Source organism: Ictidomys tridecemlineatus, chromosome 4 (assembly GCF_052094955.1).
Source record: "Ictidomys tridecemlineatus isolate mIctTri1 chromosome 4, mIctTri1.hap1, whole genome shotgun sequence".
Classification (NCBI taxonomy): domain Eukaryota; kingdom Metazoa; phylum Chordata; class Mammalia; order Rodentia; family Sciuridae; genus Ictidomys; species Ictidomys tridecemlineatus.
In genome coordinates, this window is record NC_135480.1 from 16,623,798 (window position 1) to 16,638,495 (window position 14,698).

General features: G+C 34.0%; 1 protein-coding gene and 1 pseudogene across 1 annotated transcript; both read right to left on the reverse strand.

Annotated features, from left to right (window-relative positions):
- Positions 1–280: 280 nt before the first annotated feature.
- On the reverse strand, positions 281–1,213 carry LOC101958169 (olfactory receptor 5W2-like; annotated as a pseudogene).
- An 8,209-nt stretch (positions 1,214–9,422) lies between these two features.
- On the reverse strand, positions 9,423–10,370 carry LOC101977435 (olfactory receptor 5W2). The gene has a single exon (XM_005342167.3). It carries the CDS (start codon positions 10,353–10,355, stop codon positions 9,423–9,425), a length of 933 nt encoding a protein of 310 aa, XP_005342224.1. The 5' UTR covers positions 10,356–10,370.
- Between the last annotated feature and the right edge of the window lie 4,328 nt (positions 10,371–14,698).

Below are 14,698 nucleotides of genomic sequence, written 5' to 3' on the forward strand. Positions count from 1 at the left end.
ATACATTATAGGATTTATTAACATAAATAATTAGTTATACTTACTAAAGGCACAATAACTAGAAGAAAAATAAAATTTGTGCATAAAATATACACCAAAAAAACCCCCTTCTCCCCCCAAAAAAATCAGCTCTGGCACACTAACAAAGAGACCAGAAAGTTTTTTTTTTGTTGTTGTTTTTTAAGAAACAAAGAGTACCATATTTTGGCATCCCACAATGAAGTACAGAACATTTCATGAATATATACATTTGTGTGTCAATGTATATCAATAACATATACTAAAACAAAATTTTATTTTTCAGTTTTTGTAGGGCCTCTTTCACATCCTTGTTACGTAGGCTATAAATCAGAGGGTTCAACATAGGAATAAAAAGGGTATAAAACAGTAAAGTGATTTTGTCTGTATCTAGAGAGTAGGAAGAACTTGGCCGGAAATACATGAAAAGCATGGTGCCTTGGAAAATCTAAACAGCAGTTAGATGGGAGGCACAAGTGGAGAAAGCTTTGAGCCTCCCCTTAGCAGAGCGGATCTTTAAGACTGATGAGATGATGTAGCCGTAAGAGACCAAGACTCCACAAATGGTACTCAGTTCAATGAAACCAAAAATGGTGAAGATCACTAACACATTGACCTGTGTGTCTGAGCATGAGATGGACAGGACAGGAGGAATATCACAGAGGAAATGATTAATCTCATTAGACCCACAGAAACACAAGTGGAATGTGAAAGACGTATGTATCAAAGCATCTGTCAGCCCCACCAGGTAAACCCCAACCAGCAGTTGGGAGCACACCTTGATGGACATGTCTATTGCATAGCTCAAGGGCCTGCTGATGGCCTTGTACCTATCAAAGGCCATCACTGCCAGCAGCAGACACTCAGTATCTATGAAGATACAGACAACGAGGAATTGCAGAGCACAACCAAGGAAGGGAATTGATTTGTTCTTGGCAAATTTGTCCACCAGCATCTTGGGTCCAACTGCTGTAGAATAGCAGAGGTCAGAAAACGAGAGGTGGCTCAGGAAGAAGTACATTGGAGTGTGAAGCTGGGAGTCTGTTCTGATTAAAATGATCATTCCAAGATTTGCGAGGAGGCTAATGAGGTAAACAACTAGAAATGCAGTGAACAGAACAACTTTCATTTCGGGGTTATCAGTGATTCCCAAGAGAAAAAAATCAGTTAATGAGGAGCAGTTTCCAGGATCCATTCTTCTTCATTCTTCTCCTACACTATTAGAAAATTCATCAGGTTAAGATCCAATATTTTCTGAATAGCCAAAAAAATAACACCTATAAGACAAAATGTAATTTCTTTCTGTAAGTTATTTTCTGTACACTCAGGAAATGTCCCAGACATTTAAAGTTATTATCATATGAAAACAAATTATTTTTTTTAGAATTGGATGTTGATAAGCTTTTATTGTTAATATTTATATAAGTCCTGAGATACGTTCCTCTCTGAGCATCTATCATTCATTCAGTGGATGGTACTAAACTAACATGGTTTTGGTTATAAAATGATGTAAAGGAAATACCAAATTTAGAGACAGAAACCATAAAAGACTGAATATCCAATAACTTCGACAAAGGTATGACATTTATTATATTGTTCAAGAATCAGAATTGATTTAATTACTAATAATGATATACCATAAAGTTAAAAAAATCATTATGATGACTTTTTTGGTGGTTTTATGGCTTTTTTGTAAAATAAAACACATTTTATGGAACTAGTCTATCACATATCATCACTGATTTACCAATATCATATAAATACTTTGTATAACTGACCTAGTTCCAAAGGAAAATACCCTTGAAAAGCCAAAAAGTAGTGATAAAAAGAAGTAGGAGCAACACAACAAAACAAACGTTTTGTCTTAAATTTGGCTATTAATTGAGTTTTTCTTTAAAGTGAAAATAGAAAAATAGTAAATATTTTAGAGTCAGGCTTCTGTTTCTTGTTTTTACTATGTGTTTATATATGCACATGGTGGGGTGTCTCTGTCTATCTTCTTATATGTAAAAACTGGAATCTGAGCACTCATATATTATCTCTTCTAGACATCAATAACATGGCATGTGATCCACTTGGGCTTCAATTTACATATATTGGTATTTATAATGTGCTACCTGTATTATTATTTGGTTAAGCTAGTTCAGACTTTAAATTTACCTGCACCATATTGCCTGCAGAGTGATTTTAACAGGAATGGGTTACTAATGAATTTTGATGAAAACAAATAAACAAGTAACTATCCTTACACAAATGACAAATGAATGCAGTGGCATTTACAGAGCTCTAACATGAAAATATCATTGGCCATATTTAACTGAGTAATAAGGAATAAAATCTTTCATTGAAACATTCCTCAATACTTGATTTCTGATTTTTCCAAACAAGGCAGTGATTTCTGTTTCCTTTCTTTTTCAATTAGACATTCAGAAACTTACCTGAATAAGAAAGTCTTTCTGTCCTTATCTCTGGTACGTGAATGCTCAGTAGATCACATTGTATTTTAAACTAGTGACTGTTGGGACTTATATCTCTTAAGCATCTGTCCTCACTCCTTTGTATTATTCAAGCATGATTAATTAGATCTCTGGCTCATTTTTTTCCCCTGGGATTTATTCAGCACAGGCTGAAATTTTAATGTAATTCTTTACCCTTCTCACAAATTGATCTATGTCAGAATTTATTTAGCAACATACTCCATGACAATCAGGATTACATGCATTTCTAGTGAAGACAGACAGTTTTTTAAATATTTTAATTTGTTTTAATTAGTTATACCTGACAGTAGAATTCATACACTTTGATATATATATAGATGAGATATAATTCCTCATTTTGCTAAGTGTACATGTTGCAGAATCATATTATGTAGTCACATGTATACATACAGAAATAATGCCCGCTTCATTGTACTGTGTTTCCTATCCCCACATCTCCTCTCCTCTTCTTTACTTAATGATGTTCATGTCCCTTTCATTGGTCATCCTCCTCCTTCCATTTTTCTTAAATAGACTCCTTATACCAGGTTTAAAAATGTAATCATCTCACATGCTGTTTTCTATTAATCAGTGTCTGATGCCTCTCCCAAATTTCATACCAACCACACTCAAGTCTATCGTTTTATGAATGCACAAACTTGACTGTACCTAGAATGCTCTCTTGTATTTATATAATCATATATGAGGTCACTACATTCTCATAATCCCTAGTAGAGATTTAAGTAAAAAATAGACTTGTAAAGATGTGTTGTTAAATATGTTCAGGCTATTATGGTGGATATTCAACAAAGAGTAGAAATAGTCAACCCTTGAGATCTGTTTCTACTAATATCGATAATACATACTGTATTTAAAAAAAAACAAGTTTGATGATACTTTCAAGAAAGAGGCCAACTTCTATTCTTTTCCAAAATAATATGTGTGTAATATTATTCATTGAAGTTCTTAACTAATTGGGAGACCCTGGAGTGTGAATTTTGTCTGTCCTTCAAAATCTTCCCTACGTCTACCAATATAATGTTATATCTTCTCTCAAAGTTAGTTTACCATGTTAGTCTCTGACTTTGACTTCATTGGACTCTTCTGCATTCAGATTTTTCTGACCTTAAAATTTCTCTGCTCACCATTCTATGAATGGGTTTTTTAAGCATCTATGCACTCAGCAATGGACTTGTGAAGGGCAAACTTGTGAATTTAAATATAGATCTTTGTGAAAATTTTATGAAAAGCTATCTCTTTATATACTATCATATATATGAAACATTACTGTGTATTTCCCTAACAACTACATTATACAGAAAGAAATTATGAGGTTCAGAAGTAATCAGGAAACTTCTGGAATCCATCAGCATCATTTTTGAGTGTAAAACTTGTGCTCTCGATTGATTTATAACTATAGTTTAATAGGAGAAAATATTTTCATCTTTTGAAAAAAGTTGTCTTGGCTTCTATCAGGAAATGTTTAGTGTGTTTTATTACAGTCATAAAAAAAAGGAATATACAGTCTTAGATTCTAAGACAATGAAGAGGTCCTTCAAGTTCCAACTCCATACCAAAGCAAGATTTCACCAGAGATGAAATGTAGAGGGAAGCAATAAGGTAGGATGCCAGATTGAAATATAGTTTGTTCATTTGTTTTTATCTGGACATTTCAACTTTGTACATTGGTTTACAAATGTCTGCCATAACACACAACCCCCAGAATCACTTAGAAAATAAATAAAATAGCACTCCCGAGGCTGTGCACCTAGGCGGTCTTGGAAAAAATGCTCTGTATTAGCGACTTTTTGAGGGATATTTTGCAACATGTGAAACATTTCAGAATGCAAAGTTTTATATGTGTTCATTAAACCCTATCTTTTAATGTAACATCAAATAAAATACCCTTACATTTTTAATGCAATTAATTGTGTCTACTAAATCAGTAAATAAAAACATTGAATATTCAAAACTTCTGTGAAAAATGATAGGCATAAGCCATTGTATATACTCAAAAAAACTTGGTGATTCCAGTGTCTTCTCAATCCTTACCTTCTCCATACGTAGATTGGGACATAGTCTTTTTTCAAAATTCTTTTAAAGCTAGAAAATATCTTGGTCTAAAATCATTAAAATCTTGTTTAGGGGCAAAAGTTTCCTTAGTGAAACACTTAATTGACATTTCATGTTTCACTATTATTTATTGAGTAATGGCACCAATACAAATGTACTAAATTTACTCTAGGAGAAATGTTGCCTAAGTCAAGCTGAAATTAAGTAATTGTAATAATTTGCCACCCATTAAACTGAGAACACTGATACATCTGAATCACCCAAGAGCTTCATTCACTACCATTATCTACTTCTCTTTTATGTATTTAAAGGATGGAAATTATCCTTGTTCCAAAGTACTTTTCCCATGAAAGGACTCCCTGTCTCCAAGATGACAAATCTCTTTTGGTTATTTTCTGTTTAGGCGGGACTTAAATTTTGTTCCCTAAACACAACTGTGCCTGCATACCATTAGGTCTAAGTTCTCTCCACCCTTTTCCATGACAATCTGAGATGAGAGCCTGAATTTTATTATTCTGGTTGGATAATTAATTTTCTAAAAAAACTTGGATTTTATTTTGTGTAGTGACTCTTTCATCATGGAAGGAAATCATTTATTTGGAACTTAAAAAATCAGAAGTAATCATGTAAGAAAACAGCCATTAGCTAAAGGACCTCTTTTATGTCATTAGTGCCCTTAAATGTAATAATACTATCCAGGCAGATGCCTGCTTGTAAACTCCTTCCTTCAAAAACTAATTTTCTGGTCTTAAGTTATGGACAGTAACAATAAGGTTAGTGAATGGTATCACTCCTAAGAGAATTAGGTTTGTTCATTTCTTTTTGTGGGAAACAATAGTGAAAATACTCAGGTTTAGAATAAGATATTTTTGTTTTATTTAGAAGAGAGCCATTTTTATAAGAAAAAGGAAAATTACACTGCAGAAAAAAAATATAAAAACTGTACGCAGTCTTCTTAAAAAATGATTTTTATGTACATTTTTAAGACAAAAATGTGTGTGGATATTTGTGTGTGTGTGTGTAAATACTTAGTTATCACTGTCATACAGCTTCCCAAAGGGGTGTGCCCATGCATATGTACACTAAACACTTTCAGGAACTGAGTCCTTTTATTGTTTCTCTTCTTCACCAGTAACTTAGAGTGGTTTGGGATTTCAATTTTAACCATCATGTAGGGTATGAACTTTGTCCTGATAACTAGTAAAGCTGGATATTTACTTTTATGAAGCATCTCTTACATTCCAAAGACAGAGTAGAAGGACAGTCAGTTAATGCGTCCAGATTAATGGTATTGGGTTCCAGAAACTCCTGCTGTCTAGCTAGCATTACTGTCACTGCACCTTCAGGTCAAATTGGCTGATAAATGCAAAGACACCATTTTACATGAATATGCTCCCACATGTCCCCCCTTTTTTCTTCCCCAATATAGAAACAAATATAGGTATTAACAAAGTCACACTGATTTAGACAGACAGTATGGCAGTAGGAATAAGAGTATAATAAAGGTCATCCAGTTTAAGACTCTGTTTGACCAGATGATTACTGAGGCCCAAGAGGAAAATTGATTTTTTAAAAAATTTAAACTATTTGCAATAGTCATATGAACAGTAATATGCTAGCTATATTGCATGTTCATATATCTGTGATTGACACCCAAGTTTTCATGGATCAAACATACCTCTGCTCTGAGGCTATTTCAGATATAGGACTTCGTAGATAAAATTTTTATAAAACAGGCTGAGAAGTGATTATGACTAAAATAATCATTGCTCATTACTTTTTTTATGCCTCTATACTTCCACATACAATGTCTTTGGATCACTGAAAAATGACATCCTAGAAAGCACAGGAATTTAACTGTCCTACATGGGTTTAATAAGAAGTCCAAAATATTTTGCTCAAAGGAATAATACAATGGCAGCTGCATAACTTTAGGTGTTTCAGAACTTTTAGCTGGTATAGTTGTAGCTGAAATTTTAAGTGTTCGTGATTCTTTATGACTTTCAAATATGTGTTCATATGAAGAAGTCACTTCCAGTGCTTTGCTCATTAAAAAACTACAGCACAGCAATTGAAAGTTCCTCAATGTCTTAGAAACACTCAGATAAGTCTCTTTTTTTATTTTCCAAATTATTTATTTGCCTTTATTTACTGTTCCATTAATTTTAGCACAACCACTTCACATTACTTATAACACACACAAAATATATTCAACACAATATTAGACATTTGGTCATTTTTTTGTAACCTCATAAGTAATAAACTCCCAACAAAAATAACAGATGTTTTTCTCTCCCAAACTCCTTGTGTCTCTCCTACCCTCCTTTTTCTCTTGCTCCTTTCCTTTTCCTTCTTTCCTTCCTTCCTTCCTTTGCTCAAATGGTAGGCTGGGGTGGGGTGAAGAGATAAAAGCACAGTCCTTAATCTCAAAGTGCTCAGTGCTCCTCCACATTGGAGGCAATGACTTGGGAAACAGAGTCACAGATTCAGCATGATCTGAGGCCCACAGGGATGTGAGAACAAGGACAGGAGATGCCGGAGGTCAGAAAAGCACCCAGAAGGAAGTGACCTGAGTGGAGAATTGTAGCAAGGACTTGCCTAGTCAAGTCTGTTCTCTTTGTTTGCCATAACTTAGCTGCACTGGCCTTCTTCACATCTCTATGACATCGGCCTGGCCACCTCATGGCCTCTCACACTGCTGACCATCTCTCTAGAATGAGTTTTTTTTTTTTCCCAATAGAATCTCCCACTTAAATATACTTATCCCTTATTTAAGGATTAAATGTTGACGTTCCCAGGACACATGTTTTAAATTCTGGTACTATATATGTCCAGTGTGCATTGGACTTATAAGGTTCAGTTAATTTATATTAGACATATTGCAGGTATTATGAACAATTTGAATAAGCATTTGGTTCACATTTATTATTTTCATTAGATTAAAAGATGAGTTAGAAAAAGCACTTCAGGATTCACCAGTAAATTACAAAGTACTTGGGAGTGCAACTGGAATTCAGGATTCTATAAATTCTTAAAACAATAAAATTTATAAGTGTAACTTTGAAAACAAGAGATTGAACATATTAGCAATCCTGAATTTGCCTAAATAGTGAATACTGTATACATAAAATGAACCAAGACCTATTTGAGGAATTATAAATGTTGATGTCTCTTTAATATGGTATAAATACTTACCAAATCATACCACATTAGTGAAAATATTTTTATTTTCATGTAGTGTAGTGTAAGAGTGGGAGAAAATTCTATGCACATAATTAATTAATAAAACCCCTCTTCAAGTTTTTTCAGGGCCTCTTTCAAATCATTGTACAATTGGATGGAAGAAGGTTCAAGACCCTTGTTTTTTCAAAAGAAAAAGAGATTTGATATAGGTCACATTTATTGAAGAAGAAAGTCATTTGGATTGCAGTTGTAGTTAAATGAGAAGATACCTGATAACTAAGTTTGATACTAATAATAACTAAGAGTGTCTTTATGTCATATATGTGCGTGTGTGTGTGTGTGTGCACATGCGTGTGTGTATGGATATTCCTTCACATATAGTGACACACCCAGGTTTTCTCAAGAAGCTCATTCAGTTCTTGAGACATAAGAAAATTAGAGCAGAGAAAGTTAAAAATGAAAATATTAAGGAAATACACAGATGTGCATTTTTTCACTTCTCAGAAAATTGACATGTCTCTGTAGAATCATTGTATTTATATGAAATTCTTTTATGTAATTTCTTAAGAAACACTGTGTGTACATGTGTGCATGCAAACACGTACTTTATGTTGATTTTGTTTTACCACATCTAGTAAGCACTCAAAAATGATATCTAGTACTTTATTTATTATTTGTTTCTTTCCCACTTTATGTCTCAGACTTGATGCAAGTAAGTGTTTTGGATTAAACAGGTGTAAGGCTCAGTCTAATTTGGAAAAATAAACTTTGCAATCTCACATGGGAGAGACTGATTTAAGAATCAAAGAAACATTAAATACTTCTTTTGAGAGTTGATTTGTGGACCCCAGAGGAGCACTTAGCCAGGACTGAGAATGGGGAAAGAGCAGGGGGAATCATCCTGGAGGAAGTGATGAAGGAAGGAGTTGATGGTTTATAATTCCAGTGCCAGAGCCCCTTCACCAGGACCCTTTAGCGGCTCTCTGTAAACAAATCTTGTTGGGTTTCTTTACTTGCCAGCTACAATAGACCTATTCATCTTTAAGCTTCTCTAATTGTAAATGCCCTGATGCAATCCTTACCACTCCCAAGCATACCTGTGTTTAGATTTTAACTGGATATCTCCATCCCAGGAAGATTTTTCCTGCACATATAATTTAAACATTGAATTATAGTTCAATCCTTTTTTGAGTTTGGTTGTTTCAAGATAAATTTTACTTCAGCATGAATTATTTGAGTGCTTATTGAATCTTGTTATTCTATTTCCATTAGAATATAAAATTTACCACAAGGACTACTGGAATTGTGATGGAATGCCTGACACTTAAATTTGCAAAAAAAAAAAAAAAAAAAAAAAAAACATAGTAGACACTCACTAAATCTTAATATAATAAACTTGAATGAAAATATAAACAAAAGTTTTATGCTATTGAAAGCATTCGGAAATTTTTGCACAGAAAATGAATACCATATATTTATTCAAGAAATATAAAGAAGCATGATTCATTTGGAGGTCTACAACAGTTTTCTTATGATTAGACTCTAGTACAAATTATTATATGTGAAAATTAAACTATGGGACACATCTTTGTTTCTTTTGTCATACAAATATAATTTTATAAAAACAATAACAACTATACATGCATGCATATGTACACAAAAGGAAATTATTTAAAACCACCTTCTGTTTTTCAGTTTCTCTAGGGCTCCTTTCACATCTTTGTTCCGTAGGCTATAAATCAAAGGGTTCAGCATGGGAATCACAAGGATGTAAAACAGTGAGCTCATTTTATCTTGATCTAGAGAGTAAGCAGAACTCGGCCGGAAATACATGAAGAGCATAGTGCCCTGGAAAATTGCTACTGCAGTTAAGTGGGAGGCACAGGTGGAGAAAGCTTTGAGCCTCCCCTCAGCAGAGCGGATCTTTAAGACTGATGAGATGATGTAGCCATAAGAGACCAGGACTCCACAAATGGTACTCAGTTCAATGAATCCAAAAAGGGCAAATAATACCAACTCATTGACTTGTATGTCAGAACAAGAAAGGAGTAAGAGTGGAGGTAAATCACAGAAGAAATGATTTATCTTATTAGAACCACAAAAACATAATTGGAATGCCAATATCGTGTGTATCAAACCATCTGCTGTTCCCACCAGGTAAACCCCAACCAGCAGTTGGGAGCACACCCTGCTGGACATGTCCACTGCATAGCGCAAGGGGTCGCTGATGGCCTTGTACCTATCAAAGGCCATCACTGCCAGCAGCATGCACTCAGTATCTATGAAGATACAGACAACGAGGAATTGCAGAGCACAACCAAGGAAGGGAATTGATTTGTTCTTGGCAAATATGTCCACCAGCATCTTGGGTCCAACTGCTGTAGAATAGCAGAGGTCAGAGAACGAGAGGTGGCTCAGGAAGAAGTACATTGGAGTGTGAAGCTGGGAGTCTGTTCTGATTAAAATGATCATTCCAAGATTTGTGAGGAGGTTAATGAGGTAAACAACCATAAATATAAAGAATAGAAACACTTTCATTTCAGGGTTATCAGTGATTCCCAAGAGAAGGAATTCAGTTAATGAGGAGCAGTTTCCCTTGTCCATTTTTCTTAGTAAATAGTTAAGAATATCATCAAAGCTGTGACAGGTTAGGCTTTGATTTTTTTTCTGAACAGTAAAAATAAAAACTTTTCTGTAAAGCAAAACATAATTTCATTCTGTAAATTGTTTTGTGTTTATTCGGAATATATCCCAAACATATGTCAATTTCAAAAAGATATTATAATATAAAAAATGTAATGCAGGAGGTTTGTGATTTTTGACTCTAACTTTTTATATATCCCAGATATGCAACTTGTGTTATCTATTACCCATTCTCAGTAGAAGCCTCAAGCCAGATGCTAGAAAAGTGAACATCTCCTATCTTTAACCAATAGCCAAGTTCTCTCATTCTTCATCATTGTATACCATGCTTTTATATATTCTGTGTATGCTTTTTCCTGGTTCCAAAGGAAATAGACATTGAAAAGCCAAGGAAAAGTCATAAAATAAACTGGTAGGGAGGACTACCACCAACCATTTGCTCATTCATGGGTTTTACATTGATGTTTTCATTTAAATGAAAGTGTGATGATAGACAAAGTTTTGCAGTTACATAAGCTTCAGTTTCTTTTGCTCATCTCTGTGTTATGGCATGTTACATGATGGTGTGTCTACATGTATTTATCTGTTGATGTATAAAACTGGAATGTGACTGGTCTTCTACATTTCTTTAAATGTGATCCACAGAATGTGATCCACATGGATTTGAATTGACATGGATTTTTTTGTAATAGGTAACTTCTATTATTATTTGGATACAATAAAATCTTTATATGTACGACATCACTTGAAGAGGGATTTTAAAAATAGGATGCTTTCCTTATGAATCTTGATTAAAATATAAATAAAGAAATCCTTTACTCTTATTCTACAAATGAGAAGTAGAGTGAATCCAATCCACTCAGATCACCAAGAAAATATCACTGACCATGAGATTGAGGAGCATGATTCATTTAGCAAGCAGGTATAAAATCATTCATCTATACATTTCATAATACTTGATCTCTTATTTTTTTTCCAAAGAAGGCCAGTATTTATTTTTCTTCTATCCTACAAACATAGCCATTTAGAAACCTACCTGAGATAAGCATGTCTTTCTGTCCTTATCTCTGGTGTGTGAACAACATGAGGATTATATTTATTTCTTCCCATTGTCTGTTGGGACTTAAATCTTGCAGACCTCTGCCTTCAGGCTTTTGTGTAATTTAAACATGATTAATTAGTTTCCTGGCTTGGTATTTTCCTATGAGAATACTGCAATGAATTTAGCAAACAGCATGCTTCACAACAAACATATGTCACCTTCTTCCAGTGAAATCATACATCTAAGAAACTGAAATGCATAGTCTGCTTAACATGCTGAAATACAGACTCCACTTCCAGGTGCCTTCCATAGCTTGGCTGTTCATAATGTAGAATCCCACTAGTCATGTAGTCATATATGTACAGAGGGTAATAATTTCTGATTCATTCTACTAATGTTGCTACCCCATAAACCTTCCCCTCACTCCACTCCCCTCCACCTAATTTAAGTAATTCGAGTCTTCTTTTAAAATAAACATATCATTTGTATATTCATAAGGCTGTGCAGCCACCCCTACTATTCAATCACTGAACAATTTTCATCATCTTAGTAAGAAACACATCTCATGGCAGGCACCCTTGTTCTCCCTTTTCTGTTAGACTTGGCAATTTTGAACCTATTCTGAGACTGTGTGCTTCCCTAATCAGGAGAGTAAATATAAAGAGAAGTATAAAATATGTAGCCATTTGTCTCAGACTCTTGTCAATGAGTCCAATATTTCCTGGAATCATCCATGCCTTTGCATGTGTCAGAAAGCCCTAGTTTGTAGAACTGAAATAACAATTATTTTTAAGTATGTAATATATTTTCATTATTCATTCACCCTTGATGGACACTTGGTTTGTTTCTACATTTTCACTATTATGAATAATGATACTATATAACATGCATTTCAATGGATACTTTAAAGACAACAAAATTTCCTGTTGTCATACTCTGAGTCCCAAATGGCAAGTCATCATATGTGAAGAAATAAGGTCAAAAACTTTTCAGCCTGAAAAGTTTGGGGCCTTATTTCTTCACATATATTTCTGTCTTTCCTGCACTTTTTCTCCTTCTGTCATTTAGAAAATGTATATGATTTTTAGTGTCCCTTATGATTTTTTTTCCCTGTACACTTGTGTTTATTTATTTTTTATTTTTTTTAATTGGTTGTTCACAATATTACAAAGCTCTTGACATATCATATTTCATACATTAGATTGAAGTGGGTTATGAACTCCCGATTTTTACCCCAAATGCAGATTGCAAGTCCCTTATGTCTCTTAAATCATCTTATGTTTTCATTTTTTCTTCAGGCTTCCCAGATTGTATGATTTCTAGGCATCTGTTTTCCAAGTTCACTAACACTTACTTCTGATTCATCTACTTTGCTGGAGAATCTTTCTATTGAATTTGTTAGTTCAATTATAGAATTATTCAGATCTATGATTTCTGTTTGCTACTTTTTAAGTATATATTTTCCCTCGGTAAAAATTCTACGGTTTTTTTGCATTGCTTTTTTGAGATCTGAATCCATTTCTTTGATGATTATTTTTAATTTCCTGTCAGATTAATCACAAGTCCTCATTTCACTCATGTCAGTTGGAGATTTATCATGTTGTCTTCACTGTTTTAACTTAGAATAAATATTCCTAATTTTTAATTTTCCTTAATATTTTTTCATTTGGTCCAATCCCCTCTGCAGTCAGAGTTTATGAGTTGAGAGTCAAACCTTGGAAGATGACTTTGGAGATAGTAGTACAATGTGAGATATAGGCTCTACTTTCCATAGGAAGATATCAGTATTAGATATTTCTATCCCAGTTTTATGTCACAGTTTCTAGGACATGTTTTATGTGAGAGTATACCTTATACATTCTTATTCATTTAATATGGATATTCTCTCATTTGCCCAGTGGGTGGGGCTCTCTCAATTGATCTCTTTTTCTCAAAAGGAATTAATACAAGAATAGAGGTTGATTTGGTGTATTCATAAAAGAATAGATACTTGAGTGGCTAATTTACCATGTTGCTGATATAATTTCCTCAATTACATCTTATATGAACAGTTTGATTATGATATGTCATGCTATAGCCAGCTTTGCTTTAAGCCTTATTACAGGTCTTTGAACTTTCTCCATTTGAATATTTATATTTGCCACATCTTTGTTAATTTTTAAGCTTTGATTTCTTCATGCAGATTTTTACTCTCAATCTGTCTATTCTCCTTCTTTAACTCCTAAGGTATGAATGTAAGCTGTCTTTAAGGTATCCCATAAATCTCATGGATTTTATTCATTCCTACTCAATTATTTGTTATTTTTTTCCCATTAAGTATTTATTTTTAAAATACTATGCTTAAGTACACTGGTTCTTTCTTCCCCTTGATCAATTATACTGTAAATTCTTTCTGTTGCATTTTTCATTTCATTAAATTTTTTCTTCAGCTCCAAAATTTCTGTTCATTTCTACATTTTTATTTCAATCTTTCACGTTTCTATTTGGTTGATTTATTGTTAAATTATTTAATTTTGTTGAATAATCTCTATGTTCTTTTGACGTTGACTGAGATTCCTTAAAACCACACAACTCCTTTAAAGGTCATTTATAGGTCTCCCTTTCTTTGAGGATAGTTAATGAAAAATTAGTCTGTCTGGTGTCAGTGTGCAGAGTCTCTCTCTATGGAAGATGTGAGTATCTTGTCTGAGCAAGGTCCAATTGTTCTACCTCCAGTGAGGGAACAGTATCATGCTTTATATGGAACCTTTTAGCTTAACTCAGTGTTAATGAGGATTGGATTAATCCTCAGCGGTCAACATTGAGCGTGCTTACAGTAGAAGTAAGGGTTGTAGGAGTCTCTGATCAAGAAGGCTCCACTCTTTTTCCCACTGATGAAATCATTCTCAAGAGGATGACTGTTGGCACTAAGTCTAGTTGGGGAAATGATGATGGTGATAGTAGGGGTGGTATCTGATTGCAGAACCTGTGGAATGGGCAAGCAACTTGAGTCTTAATCCTAAGTACTCATACAGAATTTATAGCTCTAAAGTTTAGGAAAGTGGTGGCCTCATGGTTCATGATACATTTTCTCTTAATAAATTATTGATAATGATGATCAAAGTGTGAATGCTTGTTCAGCAGCTGGTACTCCAGACTCTGAAGCCTGAGTGTATGCAGAAACACTGCAGTAGTAAGGGACAGGTAGTGCTGGGTTGTTAGGGAAGAGGAACTTCTTAGGTCTTCCTAATCTAATACCAAAATAACAGAGATTGGGTAACTT